At 47.9% G+C, this 25,072-nt stretch overlaps 2 protein-coding genes across 2 annotated transcripts in view; both read right to left on the reverse strand.

The window, feature by feature from the left end:
- Nucleotides 1–4,244: 4,244 nt before the first annotated feature.
- Nucleotides 4,245–23,762, reverse strand: LOC308486259 (uncharacterized protein). The gene is made up of 2 exons (XM_081022870.1): nt 23,255–23,762; nt 4,245–6,201 (listed from the first exon to the last, which is right to left on the reverse strand). Exons 1-2 carry the CDS (start codon nt 23,754–23,756, stop codon nt 4,766–4,768), a joined length of 1,938 nt encoding a protein of 645 aa, XP_080878996.1. The 5' UTR covers nt 23,757–23,762; the 3' UTR covers nt 4,245–4,765.
- The window catches only part of LOC308486405 (uncharacterized protein), a 154,348-nt gene continuing 153,012 nt past the window's right edge, over nt 23,737–25,072 (reverse strand). Inside the window, exon 3 of the mRNA XM_081023235.1 lies at nt 23,737–24,780. Coding sequence (XP_080879361.1) covers nt 23,761–24,654 — 894 coding nt within the window. The 5' untranslated portion in view covers nt 24,655–24,780 and the 3' untranslated portion in view covers nt 23,737–23,760. The remainder of the gene's footprint in view (nt 24,781–25,072) is intronic.

Genomic DNA, 25,072 nt, shown 5'->3' on the forward strand with positions numbered 1-25,072 from the left:
ATACAAGGACACCAGCCAGGAATACCAGAGCAAAACAGCAGCCAGTAGGCTTGGTCTTTATTGAAGACTGTCGTGACAAGACTCCCACCTGCCACCAGGAGGAACAAGATGGAAGCCCCGAACAAAAGAGAACCCAAAGTTTTATTAGCTGCTGCAATTATTCCCTAACGGGGGACACAAGAGCCCTCATAGAGTCCTTTGTAGGTTCTCCATTGGTCGGAGGAAAAAACAGAGGCCAACCAGAGAATATTGAGAAGCAAAGCAGCTTGTAAGCCTGATCTTTACTGAACTGTTGCAACAGGGTGCCCCCTTCACAGACAGGAGAAGGAGGAGGACCCCGAACCAAGATGTGTCCGCCCTTATATAGACATTTTAAATTGCCCACCTTGGAGTCCAAGACCACCCCCAGAAACATCATACCTGCATCACAGAAAGGGTGGGCTAAAGCAGAAATCGGAGGGGGTTGTTTACCCCTTGTCTGGCAAGTTACCTGCTAATGCTTACTTGATTGATACCCTGGGGAGCCTGGCCAGTCTTTTGTCATGATAAGTACTTAGTTCCTGAGCCAGGTCACAGGCTCACCCTATTCAAACCCTTGAGACAGGATTTGTGAAGGAAGAGGCAATGGGGAGGCTGCTCCATTTGACCTTGCAGAGAAAACACCTGGTCAGCCTGGGAGTCAAAATGGCTCCATGGCTGCTCTCCTGTGCAGGTTCAGACATGGGGCCTATATATCTATGTACATGTTTGCCTGGTACATTTATGAACCTTCATTGTATACATAAGACCTTAATTTATTTATTTCACTGCTAATCCCAATGTTACACCCCCCCTAAACTACATCATGGTTACATCATGAAAGGGAAGGTCTGGTGGCAGTAATCTGAGCATCCTGGACCCTGCCCCATAGTTCCCCTTGCCCTCCACCAAACACCCATCGAGTGTAACAAAAGAGACATTTACATTTCACTGCTAGGAGCAGAGGTGCGTCAGTAGGCAGAGCAGAACAGGGGGGGGGGAGTGCAAAAAAATACGACGGCCACGTGGCCTGACTTATGCCCCCCCCCAACAAGAATCAGCCGCCATACGGCCTACAGCTGGAGGGTGGCGGATGGCGGGGGCGAGGGAGCCATGCCTCCCCCCCACTACTAAAAACCAAGAAGGCCACCCCACGGCCTGGCTGGCCCCCCGCCCAGAAAGAATAGCCACAAAATTGCAGCCTAGCCTGGCGGAGGGGCCATGTCCCTTCCAATCAGGCCAGAACTTACCTTAATCCGGCTGCTCCTGAGGATCCTGATTCTGGAAGGAAGAAAACCAAAAGGGGCTTGGACAAAGGGGTCGGCCTCTTTTCTTTGCCCTTTGCCCCACCCCCAGCCGGCCAGCCATTGTCCTCCCTGACCTGTTTCCCAGCCAAGTTAATCACACCCTTTTGTCTTCATCTGGGTTGGTTCTTTCTGGAATGGCTACCTGTCTGGCACTCAGGTATCAGGATGCCAGGGATGATCACTCAGGCAGAGGGGCTGCTGAGTTCACGTGTCTGTATGAATTTCTGAAGTTTTCCCTGTGAGCCAGTACATAGACATTTATCAGTGACTTCTTACATTTGGTATTGTGCAGCAGAGGCCCTTTGAATAGATAGGAAGAAACTGTGATGATTGTGGGGACAAATCACAAAAGTGATGGTGCTGATTTAGGTAGTGGGCTGCATGTGCATGATATCTCCTGAAGGTGCAACCCCCCCAACTTATACATAAATTCCTGCAACAGTCTGGACAGGGCAGGGGCTTATGGGGTGGGAGTAGGATAGAGGTTGCAGGAAGTAAGGGGTGGGGGCACACAACCCCCCACTTTCCAGGGATCCCTCTCTGGTAGCCTTGAAGGGGTGGCCGATTCCTGGGTGGGAGGGAGAAGCCAAGGCAGAGAATCCCTGCAGGCCCCACCACGGAGACGTCTCCCCAAAGACTGGTCTTCCTAGCTCTCCCCCCCCCCGCCCATTGCTGCCCTTCCCTGCCCCAGGGATGCTCCCCCTCCCCACTTCCTCGACTCCCTCCCTCTGTCCCAGAGTCTCCCCTGAACCCAAAGGCCCCCCTTGGCGTGGCTCACCCGTCGCCCCGCGCCCCCCATCTCTCCGTATGGAGCCCCCCCAAAAACGAGCAGGGGAGGACAGGGGGGTCTCTATCCAAGCGTCCCTCACGCCCGTTAACCCTTTCATGGCCCACCTCTTTCCGCGCGGAACCCACAGAGTCCAAGGGATGCCTGCGCGGGGAAATGGGGCGAGGGGGCTTTGTTGGGATCCCCTGGGTGGGCTTCCTAAGGGCCCAAGGAAAACCCTCTTTGCAGCACGCGTGCAGGGATCCAGATGCACGACAGGAGCTTTGGGGAGCTCAAGGGGGTCTCTGGATCCTTCTCTCGCCTCCCCCGCGACCCCTTTACCTCTTTGGCCTCGCTCGCGATTCTCCTTTCTTTTCCTGCAACATCCACGTGGGTGGGTGGGGGATTTACCTGCCGCCCCTCCTCCCTTTTCCGAAAGCGCGTGCTCCTAGAGCTGCGGGGCAGAGCAGCAGTCCGGTGCAGAAGCTCCACTTGTGGGAGAAGCAGGCAATTTGGGTGGGGGCTCTTTCCCCCCTCCCCACTCCCGGAACAGAAGTCAGATGGCGAGGAGGTGGAAGAGGAGGAGGAGGTGCAACATATGGGGGCGGGATTTGGGGTTGTGGGGGCGGGGTGAGAGAAGGATGTGCCGGGAGGGGAGGAATGGGGGTGGGGAGAGGAAGGTTTCCCCCCAAAATGTTTACATTGCAAAATCCTTCCCTCCCCCACCCCACGCCACGAGATTAGATCCGCCCGTGTTTTAGGTACTGGTGTACATTGAGCAGCGGCTTGGACTCTGTGACTCCTGTGTTACGGGGGGAAATGGGGCTTTGGCTTTTGCACACACAGCCCCGACACCCAGGTAAAATTCATGCAAGGAGTGAAGCAGCCCAGAACTAAAGCGCGTTGGAATTTGTACATCCTCAGATAGGTTTTTTCACCTCCTGATGTAGCGATGTTGTAGTGATGATGCTCCACGAACTGCATGCTGGGATAAGATAGAAACTTTTAAAAGTCCTTGTCACCCCATCCTCGGGGTTCAATTCCTCTTTGGACCTGTTGCGCAATAAACTTTGATCTACAGCTATTTGCTCCGGTTGGTGGCTGGACTCCTTCCTTTATTCCGCAGGGACCCGCGGGCTCTGCCTGATGAGCTGGGTGGCTGAGCAGCCTCACACCTGGGTCCCCCCCCCAATAACACCAAATTAGCCTTTTATTGAACAGACCTAGGAGTAGACTTGGGGGGCATACGAGACCCGGGATCCGAGCCTTCTTCCCTTGGGGGTTCCCCAGCTGCTGCCTCCCCCCCTTTTTACCCAGCCACTCCATGACAGCAACAGCAGCAACATCAGTAAAATAAGTATAATAATAATATGCACACTGGTCCTCTGGCTGGAAGATTAATAACTCCTGGGACTATGGAAAAGTACTATCTTCCCCAAATCCCAGAATAAGCAGTAGATCTGGGGTTGCCACATGGGGTTCTTGAGTGAAGATGGGACCCATCAGGAGACTTCCCTGGTACCTGCAGCCCCTCCTTCCCTCTCTTGCAAGAAGGCTTGGGGGGGAATCTCCCATTAAATTACAGTATTTTAAGTTTTCTTCTGAATGTGTAGGAGACAGGGAGAGGTTCTAGCAAAGAAGCAGTGTTTGGAGATCACACGTGGTGGGGGTGAGAGAGTTTGGTGCAAAAACCAGTCACACACAGATGCACCAATTTTTCATGCTTGAGTACAGCAGTTTCAGCAGTAAACAAATACAGCACACAGGATATCTAAGTCAGGCACACAAACCGGCAGAAGGGAGCAAGGGAGGAAAGAGGCTGGAAGGAGACAGGGCAATGGAGGTGTGTCTTTCGCTTCCTGTCGCCTGGGAGGGAAGTCAGCAACTCAGTATATTCAGGGGTTTCACGAAGCAAAGCTTTCTGCCAGCAGCTTCCAGGCAAATGAGCATCCTGGAAACACACACTATGATTCTTGGTGTGTTGCCATATCAATTGTTTTTGAAAGGTTATCATGATGTGGTCTAGAAACCAGTATGTGACAATATATCGCCCAGCCACAATCCTCACTCACCACCAGCAATCCAGATAAACCCTCTCTCCTTCTCTATCAAAAGGTACTTTACATCTTAGATCATAATCACATTGTTTGACATTGCCTTGAATATTTTATTACGATAGAGTTTTACACATAAAAAACCAGAACTTCACATACACAACATGTGTTAAAGACTGATTTCCTCCTGAGTTCATTTCTGTGAAGAAAAGAGTGGACTCTGAGAGGAAGACATCCAACACTCCATACATCTAAATGGGTTCTTCCATGTGAGAGTCTCTGGATTTTCCTTAAACACTCCTATGTAAATAAAGCACCTTTTGCAATCTTTTCATTTAAACTGCTTCTCCTCTTTGAGTCTGTTGATGGTTTGTAGGGTGTCAACTCCAAAGGTTCTTCCTGTCCGTGAGTCTGTTGATTTAGAACTTCCACCAGGACTGAACCTCTATCTACTTTCCTGATATTTATAGGGTTTGTGTTTTGTGTGAGTTTGTTGACATAAATCAAGGGTTCCACTCTGACTGGAGCTCCTTCCACAGTCCATACATTTAAACAGTTTCTCCCCTGTGTGTCTGCTGATGTTTTCTAAGATTTCCATTCTGACTGAAGCTCTTTCCGCACTACATGCATGTAAATGGTTTCTCCCCTGTGTGAGTCCGTTGATGTCTTCGAAGTTTTCCATTCTCACTGAAGCACTTTGCGCACTCCAGGCATTTAAATGGTTTCTCCCCAGTGTGAGTCCGTTGATGTCTTCGAAGTTCTCCATTCTCACTGAAGCACTTTCCGCACTCCAGGCATTTAAATGGTTTCTCCCCAGTGTGAGTCCGTTGATGTCTTCGAAGTTCTCCATTCTCACTGAAGCACTTTCCGCACTCCAGGCATTTATATGGTTTCTCCCCTGTGTGAGTCCGTTGATGTCTTCGAAGTTCTCCATTCTCACTGAAGCACTTTCCGCACTCCAGGCATTTATATGATTTCTCCCCTGTGTGAGTCCGTTGATGTCTTCGAAGTTCTCCATTCTGACTGAAGCACTTTCCGCACTCCAGGCATTTAAATGGTTTCTCCCCTGTGTGAGTCCGTCGATGAACTCTAAGGTTTGCATTGAAACTAAAGCTCTTTCCGCACTCCATGCATTTAAATGGTTTCTCCCCCGTGTGAGACAGTTGATGTGTTTTAAGTTTTCCATTCTCACTGAAGCACTTTCCGCACTCCAGGCATTTAAATGGTTTCTCCCCTGTGTGAGTCCGTTGATGAACTCTAAGTTTTCTATTCTCACTGAAGCTCTTTCCGCACTCCAGGCATTTAAATGGTTTCTCCCCTGTGTGAGTCCGTTGATGTATATTGAGGTGTCCACTCTGACTGAAGCTCTTTCCACACTCCATGCATTTAAATGGTTTCTCCCCTGTGTGAGTCCGTTGATGTTTTTTAAGGGTTCCATTATCACTAAAGCTCATTCCGCACTCCATGCATTTAAATGGTTTCTCCCCTGTGTGAGTCCGCTGGTGTAATTTAAGGACTCCATTCTGACTGAAGCAGTTTCCGCACTCCAGGCACTTAAATGGTTTCTCCCCTGTGTGAGTCCGTTGATGTTTTTTAAGGGTTCTGTTATCACCAAGGCTCATTCCACATTCCATACATTTATATGATTTCTCCCCTGTGTGAGACCGTTGATGTGTTTTAAGTGTTCCATTCTGACTAAAGCTCTTTCCGCACTCCAGGCATTTAAATGGTTTCTCCCCTGTGTGAGTCCGTTGATGTATATTGAGGTGTCCACTCTGACTGAAGCTCTTTCCACACTCCATACATTTATATGGTTTCTCCCCTGTGTGAATCCGTTGATGTGTTCTAAGGTTTACACTGATACTGAAGCTCTTTCCACAATCCAGGCATTTAAATGGTTTCTCCCCTGTGTGAGTCCGTTGATGTATATTGAGGTGTTCACTCTGACTGAAGCTCTTTCCACACTCCATACATTTATATGGTTTCTCCCCAGTATGAGTCCGTTGATGTGTTCTAAGTCTTCCATTATCACTAAAGCTCTTTCCGCACTCCATACCTTTAAATGGTTTCTCCCCTGTTGGAGGTCGTTGATGTGAACTATGTGTGCTCATTCAATGAAGCATATTCCACATTTCACACATTTTAATTTCTATTCCTAATGAAACCAACGGTGCCGCATTCCCTGGAGTTTTGACTGTCTTCTCCATCTCCTTCTTCAGAGTGGGAGGAAAGGGAATCCTGTTTTGGTTTCAAGGAAGAGAACTAAGGGAAAGAGAATACATCAAGCTCCATTAGCACCTTCTCCTATTTCAACGCCTCCTACATTCCCTCACCTCCTACCCATGTTCCCAATTTTTAGGAAGTGAAGTTGCAATGTCATCAAATGATAGTAATTCATGAGCAACTTTCATAATCCTCAATCAATGTTAATAAAGCAATATGATTTTTAAAAGAATGTGCTGTCTGATCTCGTGCCCGTCTTCTGATACAGAACTATCCTAAAATGACACTTTAAAGGTGATATTCAGGTCTTCCGGGTTAGCGCCATCGGCAATGGCGGAATTCCTCTGATCCAGAGGAACCCGCTCCGCGAAAATCGGGTCTTGCTGCTGCGGCGAAGGCGGAGACCCTCTAAAAATCCCAGGCGGAGGAAGCCTGGGAACGTGGGATTCGGCTGACACCAGGAGTGCCCCCCCTACCCACAGGGAAACCCCTTTTCGGGGGTTCTGAAGTGACGTGGGGTCAGCGGCGTGGTGTTTCGAATCGACCGCTATTTTTGCGGAGTGAAGCCGCACAGCCGTTGCCGGAGAGCGCTGACTTTTTCTTGTGGACAATTGGATTTCAAACAACAACCCGTGAGTAGAACGGAAATTGGACTTTTAAAGTATTTTTAAATTGGCACCGATTGGGGAAGGTCCAAACAGGAAGTCCGCCTCCCCTTTCTGTAAATAAACTGAAGCAAAGAACCTGTCAACTAAGGTCGTGGAGAGTTTTATGTAAAGGATTTTAATTCTACTGATTAAAATTGCCATCAATTTTTCTTGGAAGCAGGGGAGCCTGCAGGAGAAGGACAAAATTTGCGATTTGAAGTGCCACTTCCCTGAACCCAGGAGTGGTCCGTGAGAGCCCGTTGACGATGAATAGATCAATTTGACAGCTGTCAAGTTAGCTGTCAAGATACAAAAGAGGACTTTGCTTCTATTGTCTATCTTTGTTACAAGCTTATGTTTAAAACGAAGGAAGGACTGTTACAATTTAACGTATGGGACTTTTGGGTCTGTGCTGAAAGGAATGAAAAGGAACTTGAATCCCTCTAGAGGGAGCTTTGGGACATTGTTTTAAGGAGCAGTTGGGAAATTGTTTTTTGACCTTGGACTGTTTAAGGATGGCGGTCGGGAAGGAAATTGAGTCTAAATTGAACAGGACATTTTTTCTCTTGGGAAAGCTGCAAAACCAGATAAATGTTTTGACTACTAATGTTATAACTTTGGGAACAAAAGTGGGTATTAGTAAAGAACTCGATAAGAATTCAGCACAGGAACCTCCTTCAACTGAACAAACCGGAAAATTTGAGAAGGAGAATTATGTTGTGATTGAAGTGAAGAAAGGGGGAGCCGTAACCCTACAGATGCAAATGGTGAACTACAATTTGAGGCCTGACATGATGGCAACAAGGAGAAGCAAATTTTTGGAGATGGAAGCCTGGCCTGGTTTGGAAAATGAAAGATGGAGAGATCACTTTATGTGGAGATCAGATGGCCTTTGGATTACAAATCTGAGCCAGGTGGAGGTTGGAGTTTCGGGGGCCTTTGGATTTGAAAGGAGCATGAAACAAGATTTGGAATATCCTATAGGCTCTATTTTTAACCATGGAAGTTTGGCAGGAAGGAATATGATTACCGTTGGGTTGGAGCTTCCTCGAGATCTGGTTTTCAATGTTACCATAAAGCACCAATGCTGCAGCAAGCAAAGGCTCTAGCAGCTCAGCCAGCTGCTTGTGGCTGGAAAGCCAGACAGGATGTTTGTGACTGTTGCCATGGGAACAAAGGGGCAGTCCATTCTGTACTGAGCACCGGATGTTAGCTCAGTGTGTCATATGACCCGTACTGGATGTACTTGGGAGGAGTTTTTCTTCTTGCTGTTGTTGAGTGCAGACATGATTCTCTGTACTGATGTAAGAGGCAGAAATAAATGATGTAAATAGTTTTCTGTCTGCTTCTTTCCCCTCCCTGGGGACACCAAAGGGGAGAGAGGAAGAACGGTGTGTTCCTCTCATACATCTGAGAAGAATCGCCGGACCTCGCCTGCTTATCAGCAGAGGTTGGGAGACGCAGGGAGGTCAACAGGAATATCTGCCGGTGCCTACGTTGTGGCACATTCCTCTGACCCAGGCAGAATTCCAACAGTGGTAGCAGAGGATGGTTGCGATTCATCGGACATCTGCATGAGAGGCTGGTGGATTGTCCTCCTCTGCTCCAAGGAGGGAGAAAAGCGTCTGAAAGCAGCCAGAGGCTCCACAGACAGCTGGTGGAAAGAAGAGGTGTTTTCCAGAGCAACAAAGTTCAAGGTATGCTGCATTTCGGGCTAAAAGTGTGAACGCAGGAGGATTAATTCCCTGGTTCACGGAGCTGCGTTTCAAAGAAAACAAAAGCTCCGGGAGAAGAGGCCTGCAGCTTGAAGGCTGAAGCCTGCATTCCACAAATTTTTGTGGTAGATAAGATGTCTTATTGAAATGCATTGTTGCTAGGTAACGGTCCTGGAAAGTTACTGGCAAAGGGGCTGGACTCTGAGTGTGAGCCTGGGAAAGCGAAACAAAACCAGAGAATGTTTTGGCTACAAGGTTTACGAGCTCTTGGAAGGGACTTTTCAATAGCAGCCTGAGTTTAGCTGCCAGGTGCAAAGAGCGTAAACAATTTGCAGTTTGCTGCGTGAGAAAGGAAAAAACAACTGTTGGATTTTACAGTTTGTTTGACAGCGTGAAAGAGGCTTGGCTTCAAGATGGATGCCAAGAAAGGGGGAGGTTTGCCTTGCCCACCTTCCTTGACCAATGACAATTATTCATCTTGGTCTGTAAAGATGAAGGCCCTGCTGCAGAATCAGAGGCTTTTTGATGTAATTGAAAACCCCATCCCTGCAGCACCAACCAGAGGTTGGGAGTCACAGAATGTAAGGGCCAGGACTGGTATAATTCTGTGTGTCTCAGATGATCAGTTGGTGCATGTTCAGCATTTAGAAAATGCGAAAGAGGTATGGGACACGCTGCGTACAACGCATCAGAGAGATGCTGGTTCTTCAGCGTTGCTGTATTTTGAGAAATTGACCAATCTGAGACTTGCGCCTGATGGAGATGTTCAAGCGCACCTGACAGAAATGAAGTTTCTGCGTCAACAGATGGTGGAACGCAATTTCCGTCTTCAGGAGGAAGTGTTTTGCTTCATGATGATAAACAGCCTTAGCCGCACCTACAAGGTTGTTGCCAGTCAGCTTGGTTCCCTACCGGCCGCGCAGCTGACCGCGGAGAGAGTTTGTGCTGTGGTCCTGAATGAACACGACAGACTTGCTGCACTGGAAGAAAAAGACAGGGGGAGGGAAGAACAGAGTTCTAATTCCCCCACTGCTGATGCTACTGGAGAGCATGGTGTAGCATTGAGTGCTGTCCGATGCTACAATTGTGGACAGACTGGGCATCTACAGCAAAACTGTAAGAAGCCGCGCCAGTCAAGAGGAGCAAAGAGCAGCTCTACGAAGCCTCAGGCGTCAGGCAAAAGCCGTACCAAGTGCCAGGTGAAACCTGCAAAGGCTATGATGGCGAAAGGAGCCACGCCAGATGTTGGGAACTCGTTCATAATTGACACGGGCGCCACGGTTCATATGTGCCCGCACAGAGGACTATTTTCGACGTTGAAGAAGCAAAGCTTCACTGTGAAACAGGCCAACGGTCAGGAGTTGGAAGCAACCGGAATTGGGACTGTGTATCTTGAAAGTCTGAACTTGACTATAAATGATGTTTACCTGGTTCCAGAACTGAGATTTAATCTGCTGAGCGTGTCGCAGATTGCAAAGAAAGGACTGAAACTGACCTATGATGCTAAAAGCTGCAAGATCTACAAAGATGGAGAACTGTTTCTTACTGCCAAAGAGAAAGATGGACTGTATTTGTTGACTTTTGATCAAAGTGATTACACGAAATGTAATTCTTCTGTTTCTAACGAAATCTCTCTTGCAGGGGTGACCAAGACCAGTGTGAGCACCAGGAAGGTGACGAAGAAGGTCGACAGAGCATTTCAGCGGGTGTATGCTGATGTGATTGGTCCTCTAGAACCATCTAGAGGCGGTGCACCATATTACCTTTTGTGTGTGGATTGTTTCACTAATTATTCTTGGGTTTATATGATGGAGAAACCGCAAGAAACTTTAGAAAAGTTTCAGGAGTTTTGTGACAAGGTTAAAAGTATGCATGATGCTAACATTGATTGTCTTTTCACAGATGACAAACAAGTTTTTCTGTTACAGAAGTTTCAGAAGTTCCTGGATGGAAAAGGGATAGACCACAAAGTGGCAGTTTCGCAAGAAGCGTGGAACAGAGGGGTCTGTGTAAAAGTGAACAAAGAATTGCAAAAGGGGATGAATGCGCAATTGCTGAGTTCACATTTGCCACATGAATATTGGGCTGAGTCGCTAGCGTCCTATCTTCATGTGTGGTTGAGAAAGGTCTCAACAGAGTTGGGATGTTCTCCTTTTGAGAAGCTGTTCAATAGAAAACCTTCTGTTGCCTATTTTAAGGTTTTCGGGTCTCATGTGAGGACAGAAGCTCCAGGTGGAGTAAAGAATGCCAGAGGCATTTTTGTGGGTTATGAAAAGGGTCTCTACAGAGTAATTTTGTCTGAATCTGGTCAGGTGATTCTCACAAAGTTCCTAGAGAGTGCTCCAAAGCAAGAGCGGGTTGTAGAACACACATTTCCCACAGGAAACGATTCAGATGATGATGATGAGTTTGATCTTATTGAGTTCAGTAGTACTGATGATGACAGCGATAGCTCAGACAGCTCAGTTGTCACAGTCATTGAGAGGAAATCTCACATAATGACTAGACCCTCAGAAGAGGAGGATGAACCATTGATTAAGCTTGATACTGGTTCTCCAGAGAGTTCAAAGGTTGAACCAGTGAGCACAGAGGATCAGAACCTCTTACGTAGGTCTGAGAGAGCAACGAAGGGTGTACCACCAAAGAGGTATTCAAAGGAGTTTGCTAACCTTGCATATGTTGCTATTGTAAACGACCAAGGACAGATTGAAGCAGTGTCTAAGTCAGAGACAAAGACACAACAGAGGGTAGCTAGCCAAGGTAATGCAGAAGCACTCATTCCTTGGAAGCCAGACAACCAGAGAGGTACATTGGTTAAACCAGTGGCGGGTAGTTCCAAGGGTGGAACTGAAACAACAGGGGAATGTTATAAATATAACAACTGTTTGTTTTCTTCTCTGGATGACGCTTTGCTCGCGGCACACATTGATACTTTAGGGGGAGTATGTTACCATAAAGCACCAATGCTGCAGCAAGCAAAGGCTCTAGCAGCTCAGCCAGCTGCTTGTGGCTGGAAAGCCAGACAGGATGTTTGTGACTGTTGCCATGGGAACAAAGGGGCAGTCCATTCTGTACTGAGCACCGGATGTTAGCTCAGTGTGTCATATGACCCGTACTGGATGTACTTGGGAGGAGTTTTTCTTCTTGCTGTTGTTGAGTGCAGACATGATTCTCTGTACTGATGTAAGAGGCAGAAATAAATGATGTAAATAGTTTTCTGTCTGCTTCTTTCCCCTCCCTGGGGACACCAAAGGGGAGAGAGGAAGAACGGTGTGTTCCTCTCATACATCTGAGAAGAATCGCCGGACCTCGCCTGCTTATCAGCAGAGGTTGGGAGACGCAGGGAGGTCGACAGGAATATCTGCCGGTGCCTACGTTGTGGCACATTCCTCTGACCCAGGCAGAATTCCAACATTCAATACCAAAGACTATCAAAAAGACCGGCAGAGGGGACATGAAAGAGATTTAAGAGCCTCGGATTTAAAATCTCCGGGTTGATGGCTTTACGAGATTGATGGACTTTTGCTGGGGACCGAAACCGGGGAGGGGATCTGGTGGAAGGAAATTGGGAATTTAAAGTGTATATAATATAATTTGTTTTTTGTTTTCTTAATGAGAGATGGGAAATTCGTGGAATGGAATCTTTTTTGACCTTAGGGAAACGTCTTAAGAATAAGTATAGATATATAGGTTTGGATGAGAGTTAAGATTGGATAAAGTAAAAGTGGATGGTTATTTGGTGAAAGAAAGAATGGGAAATTATAGTATAATAAGATAAGATATAAGGATAAAAATAAGATGAAGGACTGGTTGGAATATTTATATGAATTAGAATATAAAGAGGGGAATTATAGTATGTTAAGATAAATTATTGGGATTAAAATAAAGCTGGAAGGATTTGCTGGAATATCTAATTGAATTAGAATACAAAAATGGGAGGTGTGAGGAAGTCAAGAAAATAAGTGACTGTAAGTAAGTGAGTTAAAGGTTTGACTTGTTTTTTATTTGTTTTTCTCTTTTTTCTCTTTTTTTGGTTTTTGGATGTGTATTGTTTTTCATTTTTTTCTTCATTTTTGATTGCTCTTTTTTCTTTTTTTCCTGTAACTTTTAAAATCTTAATAAAAATTTATTTTTTAAAAAAAATAAAGGTGATATTCAAGGCAAATAGATAAACTGTACTTAGTGGAATATGTAGTACTTTGAATAAGTAGTATTAATTTATTTATGGCCTGAAGATATGTTATTTCTAGAGATGAATTTATTGCGGTTCTGTCTCAAATATCATAATTATACGATGTCTTGGGGTGTTAGGAGAGCATTAGTTCCTTTGGTGGGGGTCATGTCATGCTCCTTATGGGGTAATCTATCCATCAATGGTCCCCAACCTGCACTCAGTTCTCACCTGTGGCTTCCAGAACCTGTCAGGATAGAATAGGGGCCACAAGCCCAGGAACGGTTTCAACCAGCCGGCTAAACCAGGTGAGAATAGCTGATGGGTCTCAAATCCTTGGTGGGTTGGGGAATTCTGCTGCAGGTGAAGGCAGGCCCTGGTGGATGGAGAGGATGAGAACAACAGTGAATCCCACAGTCAGGATGGCAGATTCTGCCCATGCTGCAGAGGAAAGTGAAGGGCAGATGGAGCTTGTCAACCTGGGAAGCGAGGTCCTCGAGAAGGAAAACTGTGGTCCTAAACCTTCGCTGCCTGGTTTTCTTCAGGAAAAGAAAAGTCTCTAAGAGGGTTGGATGGTGTCCTGCACACCTCCTTCCAGCCACTCCTGCAGCCAAGTTCGTGCCTAACGTACTGCTCTGCTTTCCTTGGGACCATATAAGCCAGGCTGAGAAGGGGCTCTTGTTGTCTAGGCAGCCCTGAACCCCCAAACACACTGTCCACACTTGCTGTACTGCTAACACAGCAGTTTCGGGGGCAGCGATGAACTCAGACCTGTGTATCAAAATCTCTCCAATGTGGAATATGTAAAACAGAAGTGCTGTTTATATCATACATCAATTAAAAAGTATTCAGAATATTTGTCTTTTGAAGAGAAGACCACCAAGTACCCAATGGCCCCTTCAAAGCTAATGAAAGTCTTGTGCCTGGAGCTTTTGGGGGTGCAGGACCAGAAAAGCTTCTGCCACCATTATCCTTCCAATTGGGATTTAGGCCTCATCATACGACAGAAACTACCCTGGTTGCGCTGGTTGATGATCTCCAATAGGCTAGAGTCCAAGGGCAAAGCTCTTTCCTGGTTCTGGTGGATCTCTGCTTTGGAGACCTTTGACCATGGTATCCTTCTGGACCCTCTAGGGGAGCTGGGGGCACTGCTGTGCAGTGGTTCCCATCCTTCCTCCTGGGCCATGTCCAGAAAGTGGTGTTGGGGGATGAGTGTTCAGGCCCCTGGGTGCTCACTTGTGGGGTGCCTCAGGGCTCTGTCCTCTCCCCATGCTTTTTAATATCTATATGAAGCCGCTGGGGGAGTTTTGGCTGGGTGTTCACACGCATGTGGATAATACCCAGCTCTTCTCTTTTAAATTGGAACCAGTGAAGATGAACCAGTGAATGCCCTGTGTTGGTGCCTGTAGGTGGTTTGAGGATAGATGGTGGCTAACAGATTGAGGTTGAATCCTGACAAGACGGAAGCACTGTCCCTGTGGGACAGGTGAGAGACAGACCCTACCAGCCTGCACACTGTCTCACTAAAGTGGTGCATGCTCTGGTTATCTCCTGCTTGGACCACTGCCATGCGCTCTACTTGGTGCTACCTTTGAAGGTGACCCCAAAACTGCAACTAATCCAGAATGCGGCAGCTGGACTAGTAACTGGGAGCAGCTGCCAAGACCACATATCATTGGTCCTAAAGGATCTTCCCTGGCTTTCAGTGTGTTTCCAAGCACAATTCAAACTGTTGGTGCTGACCTTTAAGTGTCCTGGCTGTATTTTTCAGAAAAAGAAAAGTGTTGATCTAATGTATACAGATCATTCTTGGTCTACAGGTTCAAGAAGGTTCTGGTGGTTTTACTCTGTGTGATTCAAAGTGGTGTTTTCTCTAGCTGGAACATTTTAGCTGATAAGGGAGTTTCCTTTCTGCTGAGAGCAGGTGGTGGGATCAGTGGTTATGAGGTTATGCTGAACCTTCCTTGTTTCTGGGAACCAGAAGAAGCTGGTTTAAACTGGGGTGAGCCAGGCTTGTTATCCAGTCCCAAGGTTACTCTGACATGGAATTTTTTATAAATCGCAGTATTGAAAGGCGCCTGGTCCCACTTCCTAATCTGCAATTCTCTACTCTGCTTGTGTGTTTCTTACATGAGTGCTGTTTTGATATACCAAGTTAGGGTTTTACTGTAAGTTAAGTTTTTGCTAGCTTTTGCCTTCAGTACTAAATTTCTCTGCTGAATGAATTTTTTGCTGCCTCTGAGTGTTTTTTCCTACTCTGCTAACTATATATCGGTCTTGGATATCGTTATGGAGGAGCAAGATCTGTGACCTAAAGCCCTAAACAACCTTGGCCCTGTAGACCTGAAGGAGCGTCTCCACCCCCATCCTTCAGTCTGAACACTGAGGTCCTCCTCTGAGGGTCTTCTGCTGGTTCCCTCCCTGCAAGAAGTGAGGGTACAGGGAACCAGGCAAAGGGCCTTCTGGGTGGTGACACCCACCCTGTGGAACGCCCTCCCTTCCGAAGTCAAGGAAATGAACAACTATCTGACATTTAGAAGATAGCAGAAGGTAGACCTGTATCTGGAGGTTTTTAATGTCTGATGTTTTACTGTCTTTTATGTGTACTGGAAGCTGCCCAGAGTGGCTGGGGAAGCCCAACCAGATGGACTACGTATACATATGCAGATGGACTACACTGTATAAATACTACAATCATTCTTATCATCTTGTGATTTTTTGCAGTTATTTTGGAATTCGTACTGCGAAATCAGATCACAAAATGTTATGGGTGGAGAAAATCACAGGGTTGTCGTAAACGATAATCCCACCCACAAACTCTCATTCACATACAGTCTGTAAATTTGGGAAGGTCACACACCTCACCTGTGCTAATACTGGCAGTCTTTGGCCTGCATAGGCACACCTTGTATGTAGAGCCTCCAGGCACAGGCACTGTCTATCATGAAAATGGGTCCTTTGACTGGGGAGATTCATGCAGTTGCTGTCATCGGATTCTGGTGGGTTGTATCTCAGCTTGTCAGTCACTCTGACACTGCCTACAAAGAATAAGAGGAACAGAAATGCTTTTGACTTCTATATCAATCCTGAGAGACATTCCATGGAACTCAAACTGTGCGCCTGTTAACCCTTTCATGGTCTGCGTCTCTCTGCGCGGAGCGCACAGGGCCCCAGGGATGCTTGCGCGGGGCAAACGGGGCCGGGGAATCCTCGTGGGACCCCCTGGGTGGGCGCCCCATGTCCACCCCTGCCAAGGAAAGCCCCCGCGCAGTACATACTCAGGGATCCAGGCCCTGCCAGGAGAGCTGGAGGGGTTCTCTGGATCCTTTCTCCGCTCTACCCCCCCGCGACCCCTTTACTTCTTTGTCCTCGCTCCCGATTCTCATTTCCTTTCCTGCAACATCGATGTTTTTTTTGGGGGGTCCCCTGCCCCCCCTTTCCATTAACAGGCCCTCTCTTTCTCCGGTTCATAACTGTTGCCCCAAAAGGACCAGGTGCACAGCCTGGGGGTCATTTTGGACTCACAGCTGTCCATGGAGGCGCAGGTTAATTCTGTGTCCAGGGCAGCTGTCTGCCAGCTCCTTCTGGTACGCAGGATGAGACTCTCCATGCCCGCAGACTGTCTCACCAGAGTGGTGCATACTCTGGTTATCTCCCGCTTGGACTACTGCCATGCGCTACATGGGGCTACCTTTGAAGGTGACCCGGAAACTGCAACTAATCCAGAATGTGGCAGCTAGAGAACAGAATGGGAGCAGCCGCTGAGACAACATAACACCAGTCTGAAAGGATCTTCACTGACTCCCAGTACATTTCTGAGCACAATTCACATTGTTGGTGCTGACCTTTAAATTGCTGTGGTTGCATTTTTCAGGCATAGATTCCTGTTATGCCTTCAGGAACAAATTTATTTGCTGAAGGAATTTTTTTGCTGTCTCTGAGCGTTTTTTCCTACTCTGCTAATTGTATGTCGGACTTGCTCTGGAGATCATTGTGGAGGAGCAAGATCATTGACCTAAAGCCCTAAACAGCCTCGGGTATGTAGACATGAAGAAATGTCTCCACGCCCATCGCTCAGTCTGTACACTGAGGTCCTCCTTCGAGGGTCTTCTCCTGGTTCACCCCCCCACCGCCCGTGAGAAGCGAAGTTACAGGGAAGCAGGCAGAGGGCAAGGAAATGGGCAACTATCTGACATTTAGGTGACAGCTGAAGGCAGCCCTGTATAGGGAGGTTTTGAATGTCTGATGTTTTACTGTCTTTTATATGTACTGTCATTTGCCCAGAGTGGCTGGGGAAACCCAGCCAGGTGGGCAGGGTAAAAACATTATTATTATTATTATTATTATTATTATTATTATTATTATTATTTTCTTGTGGTTTTTTTGTAGTTATTTTGGAATTCGTTCTGCAATATGAGCTCACGAAATGTTATGAGGGGGGAAAATCACAGGGATGCCATAAACGGTAATCCCCCCCACAACTTCTCATTCACATACAGTCTGTAAATTAGGGGAGGTCACACACCTCACCTGTTCTAATACTGGAAGTCTTTGGCCTGTATAGGCACACCTTGTATGTAGAGACTCCAGCCACAGGCACTGTCTATCATGAAAATGGGTCCTTTGACTGGGGAGGTTCATGCAATTGCTATCATCAGATCATCTCAGCTTGTCAGTCACTCTGAAACTGCCTACCAAAAATAAGAGGAACAGAAATGCTTTTGAGGTGCACCTTCTATATGAATCCTGCGAGCCATTCCATGGACTCTGCACCCCTGTTTCTGATGACAGGTGTACATTATTCTCATCCTCAATGAACCAGGCAGTGGAAAAGACACTTTAAGATGGAAGCCTGAGAGAGAGGAAAAGGTTTCTGGCTGCTTCCTGGGTGGGATTGCGGAAACCAAGATCCGCTTCTGAGAAGGCCTCTCCCCTCCCCTCTTCCTCTCTTCCTCTTGGAAGTTCCTCTCCTCTCCAGGAGGACCCAAGGTTGGACTGGGCAGGGGCTTACGGGGTGGGAAGAGGATGGAGCTTGCAGGAAAGAAGGGGTGCGGGGACAGGACCCCCCACTTTCCAGGGATCCCTCTCTGGTTGCCTTGAAGGGGGGGGGTCGATTCTTGGGTGGGAGGGAGAAGCCGAGCCCGCCCCTTCGGAGATTCCCCGTGGGCGCACGATGGAGACGTCTCCCCAAAGACTGGTCTTCCTTCCCCGCCCCCCGCCAGTGCTGCGCTTCCTTGCCCCGGGGATGCTCCCCTCCCTCCTCCCCCCGGCTGCCCCCACTCTTGGCCCCCTTCCTCTCTCCCGGAGTCTCCCCTGCACCCAGAGGCCCCCTTGGCGCGGCTCACCCCTCGCCATGCGCGACCCATCTCTCCATCCGGAGGGGCCCCCCAAGACGAGATGGGGAGGGACGGGGGGTCTCTATCTAGGCGTCTCTCGCACCCGTTAACCCTTTCATGGTCTGCCTCTCTCCGCGCGGAGAGCACAGGGCCCCAGGGATGCCTGCGCGGGGGAAACGGGGCCAGGGAGTCCTCGTGGGACCCCGTGGGTGGGCGCCCCATGTCCTCCCCTGCGAGGAAAGCCCCCTTCGCAGCACGCGTGAAGGGATCCAGGCCCTGCTGGGGGGGCCCACGGAAGGCGCTTTGGGGAGCTGGCGCGGGGTCCCTCTATAGGTCCTTCTCTCCCCTCTCCCCCCCCCCCGCGACCCCTTTACCTCTTTGTCCTCGATCCCGATTCTCATTTCCTTTCCTACAACATCGATGTTTCTTTGGGGGGGGGGGTCCCCTGCCGCCCCTCCTCCCCTGTCCGAAAGCGCGCTCCCCTAGAGCAACGCGCAGAGCAGCAATCCGGCGTAGAAGAGCCACTTCCGGGAGAAGCAGGCAGGTTGGGAGGGGAGCTCACCCCCCCTTATTCCCGGAACAGAAGCCAGATTGGAGGAGGAGGATCCTGATACTTCCAAAGGAGAAGCCCAGGAAAGCCTTGCAGCTGGGGGGATGTCTGAATACTATTATGCTACTTATTGGAAGAGGGTAGTTAAAAGGTGTGGGAAACTGGGGTTGTTGACAGGGGTGGGTGACGGATCCATGTTTCTGAATGCCAAAGACTCCTACTTTGTGACAAATCTGTGATGCATCGAAGATGCTGTTGAAAAAAGTATTGTGGGAAATGGGGAGAGGTCTTAAAAATCCATGCAACCATCTTCTCGGGGTTCCTACTCTTGGTGTGTTTGAACCTTGTTGCAACAAATAATGATCAGGTCAACTGACCGCCCTTTGCTTCTTTAACTTGGCTGGATTCTCCTTCTTTTGCTGACCGGAGGGACCCCCGGGGAGTGGCACCCTGACGAGCTGGGCAGCGGAGTAAATCCGCACCCCGGGATATTTTCCTTCTCAACTCTTTCCCACCTGAGCCTCACCCCCTTACCTAAAAGCCAGACACAACACAAGGTGACAGGATTGTGACTCCTGCCCTCAACAAACAAAATAGGACCCCCTCCCCCCCCCCAGCAAAGCAACCCCGGGATGCTGAGGTCCCCCAGTCCTTGAAATGAAAAGGGGAGGGGCTCGGGACACCTTCCGAGAGCAGGCGGGGAGGGGGCTGCCCAGGCTCCAGAAGCTCCTTCTCGCTGGTTCCTCCCCATCGCCCTCCTTCTACCTGCCTCCCCTCCGCTTCTACTGGTCCTTTGCAAGTGCGGGGAAGCTCTAGTCCCTCCGCCCCCCCCCGAAGTTCCCTTAAGAGCCCCACATTGCACAGGGCAGGCTCACCTGCAGTGAAACAAAACGCAGCTGCCCTGGCAGAGTGGAGCCAGGCTGGGGGGCACCGTGGGGACCCCAGAAATGTGTCCCTGGAAGAAATGCGCCTCCCCCCTTCTCTGGGGCTCAAATGCTGCAGGTGGGCTTCCCAGAAGAGGCCCCTGCTTGGCCCTTGGGAGGACAGGGGCCCCTTGGGCCTATCCTGCAGGGCTCACCTGATGTTCTGATGGAAGTGAACCCTCCTTTGTCCTTCAGGGAGAACAGGGTTTCCCAAATTTGGGTCTCCAGCTGCTTTTGGACTACAGCTCCCATCACCCCGAGCTAGCAAGACCAGTGGTCAGGGATGATGGCTATTGCTGTCACAGTCTCCAGGTGGCTCTGGCAAGTGAGCCCAACTGCGTTTGACAAGAGTGGGGGAATTCCTTCCTGGATTCCAGAAGTGGTCATTACCTTTGAATATAGGGTTCAGTGACTCTATTCCTCCAACCGGAGTGAGTGTGGGGCTTGCTCGCCCACTTCCATTCAGCTCCATCATTGCCAAATGGTGATTCTGCTGAAGGCAGTAAATTGTTCAGAATTGCTCAAACAAAGAGGGATTGCAAGGAGCTCCAAAGAGATCTCTCCAAACAGGGTGAATGGGCAGTATATACAGTTCATTGTCAATGAGATTAAATGGATGCATGTTGGGACAAAAATACCACAAACACCTGTTAATATCATGTGCAGGATCATGGGGTATGAACTGGATTTTTCTGTGTGCTCTAGGAGACCAGGGGAAAGGGGAGGTGGTCACAGCAGGAGGGGGAGTCTCCCTGGATGCTTCTGTAGCCGGCCTCCTCAGTCTCCTGGCCCCCCTCCTCTCCTCCCTCTGAGCCTGAACTGCTCTCTGCCCTAGCCTCTTCCTGCTCACCAAACCCTGTTTCCTCCTCAGCTTGCAACACCTCCCCTCCCGTTCTGCTCAATTTTCTACCTCTTTCTGCTCATTGCCATCCCACCACCTGTCCCCAGGATTTGAGCCTTCTTCCTTTGTGGGTTTCCCAACTGGTGCCTCCCCCCCCCCAACCTAGCCAGTCCATGACAGCAACAGCAGCAACAACAATAAAATTAGTAGGATAGTAATATGCACTGTGGTCCTTGTCAGCTTCGCCTTTGAGCCAGTACCACCGACTGGGCTCAACCACTTCAGCCCCGACTGGGCCAGGCGAGCTGGGGTAGCACTTCCAGAGACCTTCTTCTGCAGGAACAGGTCTAAGTGCTGTGGACTCCCAACTCAGAGCTGTGAGCACCGAACTCACTTCCAGAAGACAGTCGTGCACAGCAGAGTACAGCAGAGCATAAATCACTCGGACGACAGCGCTGAAGAATATCTTATTTTATTCACTGCAGCTACTGTACTATACAAACTATATACAAATGGAGACGCTGGACTGCACTGAGTGTTACAGCTGCTTTCTGCAGCAACCTTATCTACACAGAGATAACACTCAGTCTCCCCTTGTAGCAAGCACAATCCGCCCCCTCCTCTCTGGAAAATCAGCAGATTCTTACAATGGGAGGGGTGAAATCTCCTCAGTCCTCTGGCAGGAAGACTCCCTAGCAGCATGATTGACTAATAACTTCTGGGACTATGAAAAAGTTCTATCTTCTCCAAACCCCAGAATAAGCAGGAGCTCTGGGGTTGCCCCATGGGGTTCATGAGTGAAGATGGACCCCCCAGGAGACTTCCCTGGTACCCGCAGCCCCACCTTCCCTTTCTTGAAACTAGGCTTGGGGGGGGGAATCTCCCATTGAATTTTAAGTTTTTTTCAGAACGTGCAGGAGGCAGGGATGAAGTTCTGTTGAAGAAGATGTGTGTAGAGATCATGCGTGGTGGGGGTGACAGTAAAGGTAAAGGTAAAGGTACCCCTGCCCATACGGGCCAGTCTTGACTCTAGGGTTGTGCGCTCATCTCACTCTAGAGGCCGGGAGCCAGCGCTGTCCGCAGACACTTCCGGGTCACGTGGCCAGCGTGACGAAGCTGCTCCGGTGAACCGGCACCAGAGCAGCACACAGAAACGCCGTTTACCTTCCCGCTATAAAGCGGTACCTATTTATGTACTTGCACTTAAGGGTGCTTTCGAACTGCTAGGTGGGCAGGAGCTGGGATCGAACGATGGGAGCTCACCCCGCCGCGGGGATTCGAACCGCCGACCATGCGATCGGCAAGTCCTAGGCGCTGAGGTTTTACCCACAGCGACAGAGTTTGGTGCAAAAACCAGTCTGATACATAAATACCCATATTGCATGCATGAGTACAGCAACTCCAGGGCCTTAGCCTAGCATCGGTGGGGTAGGGGCCACATGTAGTGCAAGTCCCACGCTGACGTCAAAAACACACACAGAGGCAGCAGGACTTCTTCAGTAATAGTTTACTGAGCTTTCAAAGTGTACAGTTCTCACTGGGTCCCCAGTGAGGCACAAAACTTAGCTCCTGAGAGCAAATCCCGTTTCAGCAGTAAAAAAATACAGCACACAGGATATCTAATGCAAGCACACAAACCGGCAGAAGGGAGCAAGGGAGGAAAGAGGCTGGAAGGACACAGGGCAATGGATGTGTGTGTTTTGTTTCCTGACATTTTGGAGAGAAGTCAGCAACTCAGCACCTGCAGGGACTTCACGAAGCAAAGCTGCTTGCAGGCACATCCCAGAAACTGCTTGCAGGCACATCCCAGAAACACACTGTAATTTGCGGTGTATTGCCCCATATCAGTTGTTCTTCAAAGGTTATTGCGATGTGGTCTAGAAACCGGTATTGGACAAGATATCAATATATCGCCCAGCCCTAATCCTCACTCATCACCAACAAACCAGATTCATCCTCTCTATCAAAAGGTACTTTACCTCTTAGATTATACTCACATTGTTTGACATTGCCTTCAATATTTCATTGCTGTTCAGTTTTACATATAAACACAAGAACTTCAAATACACGTCGTGTGTTTAAGACTGATTTCCTGCTGAGTTCATTGCTGTGAAGAAATGAGTGGACACTGAAAGGAAGACGTCCCACAGTCCATACATCTAAATGGTTTCTTCATGTGAGAGTCCCTGGATGTTCCTTAAAAACTCCATTGTAAATAAAGCACTTTTTGCAATCTTTTCATTTAAACTGCTTCTCCTCTTTGAGTTTGTTGATGGTTTGTAGGGTTTCAACTCCTAAAGTTCTTCCTTTCCATGAGTCTGTTGATGTAGAACTTCCACTAGAACTGAACATCTATCTACTTTCCTGATTTTTATGTGGTTTGTGTTTTGTTTGAGTTTGTTGACATAAATCAAGGGTTCCACTCTGACTGCAGTTCCTTCCACAGTCCATACATTTAAACAGTTTCTCCCCTGTGTGTCTGCTGATGTTTTCTAAGATTTCGATTCTGACTGAAGCTCTTTCCACACTCCATGCATTTAAATGGTTTCTCACCTGAGTGAATCCGCTGGTGTAATTTAAGGCCTCCATTCTGACTGAAGAACTTTCCGCACTGAAGGCATTCAAATGGTTTCTCCCTTGTGTGAGTCTGTTGATGTCTTCTAAGGTTTCCACTCTGACTGAAGCTCTTTCCACACTCCATACAATTATATGGTGTCTCCCCAGTATGAGTCCGTTGATGTGTTCTAAGCTTTCCATTATCACTAAAGCTGTTTCCACACTCCATACATTTATATGGTTTCTCCCCTGTGTGAGTTCGCTGGTGTATATTGAGGTGTCCACTCTGACTGAAGCTTTTTCCACACTCCATACACTTAAATGGTTTCTCCCCTGTGTGAGTCCGTTTATGTATATTGAGCTCTCCACTCTTACTGAATCTCTTTCCACACTCCATACATTTGAATGGTTTCTCCCCTGTGTGAATCCGCTGGTGTAATTTAAGGTCTCCATTTTTACTGAAGAACTTTCCACACTCCAGGCATTCAAATGGTTTCTCCCCTGTGTGAGTCCGTTGATGTATATTGAGGTTTCCATTCAGACTGAAGCTCTTTCCGCACTCCAGGCATTCAAATGGTTTCTCCCCTGTGTGAGTCCTTTGATGTATTCTAAGTGTTGCATTGAAACTGAAGCTCTTTCCACACTCCATACATTTATATAGTTTCTCCCCTGTATTGAGTCCGTTGATGTATTCTAAGTTTTCCATTATCAGTAAAGCTCTTTCCACACTCCATACATTTATATGGTTTCTCTCCTGTGTGACTTCGCTGGTGTATATTGAGGTGTCCATTCTGACTGAAGCTCTTTCCACACTCCATACATTTATATGGTTTCTCCCTTGTATGAGTCCTTTGATGTATTCTAAGGTTTCCATTATTAGTAAAGCTCTTTCCGCACTCCATACATTTGTATGGTTTCTCTCCTGTATGAGTCCGTTGATGTATTCTAAGGTTTCCATTATCAGTTAAGGTCTTTCCACACTCCATACATTTATATGGTTTCTCCCCTGTGTGAATTCGCTGGTGTATATTGAGGTGTCCATTCTGACTGAAGCTCTTTCCACACTCCATACATTTATATGGTTTCTCCCTTGTATGACTCCTTTGATGTATTCTAAGGTTTCCATTATTAGTAAAGCTCTTTCTGCACTCCATACATTTGTATGGTTTCTCTCCTGTATGAGTCCGTTGATGTATTCTAAGGTTTCCATTATTACTAAAGCTGTTTCCACACTCCATACATTTATATGGTTTCTCCCCCGTGTGAGTCCATTGATGTGTTCTAAGTGTATCACTCCGACAGAAGCTCTTTCCACACTCCATACATTTATATGGTTTCTCCCCTGTGTGAGTCCGTTGATGTAAACTTAAGTGTCCATGTTGACTGAAGTTCTTCCCGCACTCCCTGCATTGGAATCCTTTCTTGCCCATGTGAGTCTGCTGATGTGTTCTAAGTTTTCCACTATCAGTGAAACTTTTCCCACACTCCATACCTTTAAATGGTTTCTCCCCTTCTTGAGATCGCTGATGTGAGCTATGTGTGCTCATTCAGTGAAGCATATTCCACATTTCACACATTTTAATGTCTATAACTAATGAAACAAAAGTGCCCCATCCCTCAGAATTCTGAATGTCTTCTCCATCACCTTCTTCAAAGTGGGAGGAAAGGAAATCCTGTTTGGGTTTCAAAGAAAAGAAGAAAGGGGAAGAGAACACATCAAGCACCATTAGCACCTTCTCTTATTTCAGCATCTCCTACTTTCCCCTGCCTCCTACCCATGTTCCCAGTTTTTAGGAAATGAAGATGCAATGTCACCAAATGATAGTATTTAGTATTGCATCAGCAACCTTTCATTATCCTCAATCATCATTAATAAAGCAGCATGATCTTGGAAAACAGCCTTTTCAAATCAATTGTTTCCTCAAAGGAAAGGCAGCTGCTCTCTCTCCATGAAAAGGCCCTCTC

Source organism: Podarcis pityusensis (genome assembly GCF_964106645.2).
Source record: "Podarcis pityusensis genome assembly, chromosome: 10".
Classification (NCBI taxonomy): domain Eukaryota; kingdom Metazoa; phylum Chordata; class Lepidosauria; order Squamata; family Lacertidae; genus Podarcis; species Podarcis pityusensis.